This window comes from Myripristis murdjan, chromosome 9 (genome assembly GCF_902150065.1).
Source record: "Myripristis murdjan chromosome 9, fMyrMur1.1, whole genome shotgun sequence".
Lineage (NCBI taxonomy): Eukaryota > Metazoa > Chordata > Actinopteri > Holocentriformes > Holocentridae > Myripristis > Myripristis murdjan.
This window is the reverse complement of record NC_043988.1, coordinates 38,213,910-38,216,409: the sequence shown is the minus strand read 5'-3', so window position 1 is coordinate 38,216,409 and position 2,500 is coordinate 38,213,910. Positions and strand designations below refer to the sequence as shown.

Genomic DNA, 2,500 nt, shown 5'->3' with positions numbered 1-2,500 from the left:
ACACACACACACACACACACACACACACACACACACACTGAGTGGAGGTGTGTCACCAGACAGCAGATTAGTGTTCTGAATGTTAATCCCTCACACACACTCATCACTGTGTGTGTGTGTGTGTGTGTCCCACTGACATACATACACATACACACACACACACACACACACACACACACCTCGCCTCGTGCTCCTGCTTCAGATTTCAACTCGTTCTCTGTCTGTTGGCTACAGACTCACATCAGTTCTTACTGAAGTAACTTAAAATACCCTGGGAGAGGCAACCTGCACCGCAACTCAACACCTGCAGGTTACCTGAACTCAACACCTGCAGGTTACCTGAACTCAACACATGCACGTCACCTGAAGTAAACACCTGCAGGTTACCTGAACTCAACACCTGCAGGTTACCTGAAGTAAACACCTGCAGGTTACCTGAAGTAAACACCTGCAGGTTACCTGAACTAAACACCTGCAGGTTACCTGAAGTAAACACCTGCAGGTTACCTGAAGTAAACACCTGCAGGTTACCTGAACTCAACACCTGCAGGATCTCAGTTGTGCATCTTCAGTTGAATTCAGTTCAAACTGGCTCATGTGTATAATAAATTCTCCCAAAATAAATTATTCATTGTTCCAGGCCCGCTGTCCACCTGTCTCACCACCTGTCCACCCACCTGTCTTTCTCTCCAGGAGAACCCGTATCTCTGCAGTGATGAGTGTGATGCGTCCAGCCCGGACCTGTCTCACCCCCCCCAGCTAATGGGAGACAGGGAGAGGGGCGGGCTCATCACTTATTGGCAGACGGTCACGTGGTCTCGGTATCCTGAGCCGCTATTGGCTAACATCACGCTGTCATGGAACAAGAGTCTGGAGCTGGTTGATGACATCATTGTGACCTTTGAGTACGGCCGGCCAACCACCATGGTCCTGGAGAAATCCCTGGACAAAGGTCTGTTTGAACCTGAGACCTGCTAAAGTCAGGAAGTGAGCCTGTGCTGTGGCTGGAGGACAGCTGTGTTTACCTCACCTCAGCAGCAGGTGTTAGCATGCTAACAGCTAGCCTGTTGTTAACACGCTAACAGCTAGCCTGTTGTTAGCCTAGCTGTGCTAACATCCTGCCAGGAACGATGTAAACCCTCCCTGTGTGCACCTGACTGGCTTTAATAAAGTTCTGCTCCTCAGAGACTGATCTGGAGTCAGGAAACACTTTTCTCCAAACAAACTTTGAGAAGTTTGTTTTTTATTTATTTTATTTTTGGCTGTAAAGTTTGCTGAGGCTGTGATTCTCCTAGAGGTCACTAGAGGTCATTTTCTCCAGCGACGTCCAGTTGGACAAAAGTCTCTGGCTGCAGTGAAATGGCTGCTATGGGGGCCAACATCATCACACAGGAATCAAATGTGGCTCATTGAATCCACAAGAGTCTCAGCTTTCCAGTCAAAGCAACTGATGCAGCTCCAAGACTGTTTAGGCCCCAGTCTGCACACACACACCATTTTACAACAGGCCACAAGAACACATGTGGACTGCAGGCTTTGGGGCCCAAACTGCATGGGATTAGCAGAAGGTGGGCGTGTCTGCAAAGGGGAGAGAACCCATTTTCATTCACACAGCTGGAGGTCAGAGGTCAAGGGACCCCTTTGTGAATAGCCAGCAGTCCAGTTTACCCTGGTCAAAGTTTAGCCTAAATTTATTGACATGACATAACCAAGCATAACATACCAGTGGATCCCTTAGGTCATGTGGTTTTTAATGTTAAATACTGAGGCCACTACAGCCTCTGAAAGACAAAATCTTAACTCTGATGGCCCGCCAGCAGGTTGGCAACCTGAATGATTCAACAAGGGCCTAAACATTCGGGGCTAGAGCCCTGAATGTTCTCTTTTTTCTCTTATGGACCGAGGTCTTACACAGCAGCAGTAACACAGTGCTCCCTAACACAGCACCATGCCATCCAAGCACTTTAAACCTGTGGTAAAGCTGATAACTCAGACTGAACTGCTGATTTTTCAGGTGTGACATGGCAGCCCTACCAGTACTACGCTGACGACTGCATGGAGACGTTCGGCATGCCAGCCAAACGGGTGCGAGACCTGGCGCCCAGCAACCTGACCCGGGTCATCTGCACCGAGCAGTACTCCCGCTGGGTCGGAGCCAAGGTGGGTGCTCCTGCCGCCTCTCTGGGGACAACAGACGCCAGCATGTGCAAACAAATGATTTTAGATTGTAACCAGGTTCAGCAGGTGTCAGACCGTCCACAGCCGGCTGGGCTGTCTCTGATCAAGACGTGACGTAAGCTCCGGTGGGTGACAGTGTGTTTGACCAACAGGAGGAGAAGAGCGTGGCGTTCGAGGTGCGTGCTCGCTTCGGGGTGTTTGCTGGGCCGAAGCTGATCAACATGGACGCCCTGTACACCAGGATGGAGAGCATGAAGGGACTGAGAGAGTTCTTCTCTTTCACCAACCTCCGTCTGCGCCTGCTGCGCCCGGCGCTGGGCGG

The 2,500-nt window shown here is 50.5% G+C and overlaps 1 protein-coding gene across 1 annotated transcript in view; it reads left to right on the top strand.

Annotated features, from left to right (window-relative positions):
* The window catches only part of LOC115365040 (mucin-2-like), a 17,386-nt gene that overhangs the window by 4,025 nt on the left and 10,861 nt on the right, over positions 1 to 2,500 (top strand). Inside the window, exons 2-4 of the mRNA XM_030059752.1 lie at positions 694 to 952; positions 2,015 to 2,160; positions 2,334 to 2,500. The exon at positions 2,334 to 2,500 is cut by the window's right edge and continues 69 nt beyond it. Of these exons, the coding sequence (XP_029915612.1) occupies positions 694 to 952; positions 2,015 to 2,160; positions 2,334 to 2,500 (572 nt within the window). The remainder of the gene's footprint in view (positions 1 to 693; positions 953 to 2,014; positions 2,161 to 2,333) is intronic.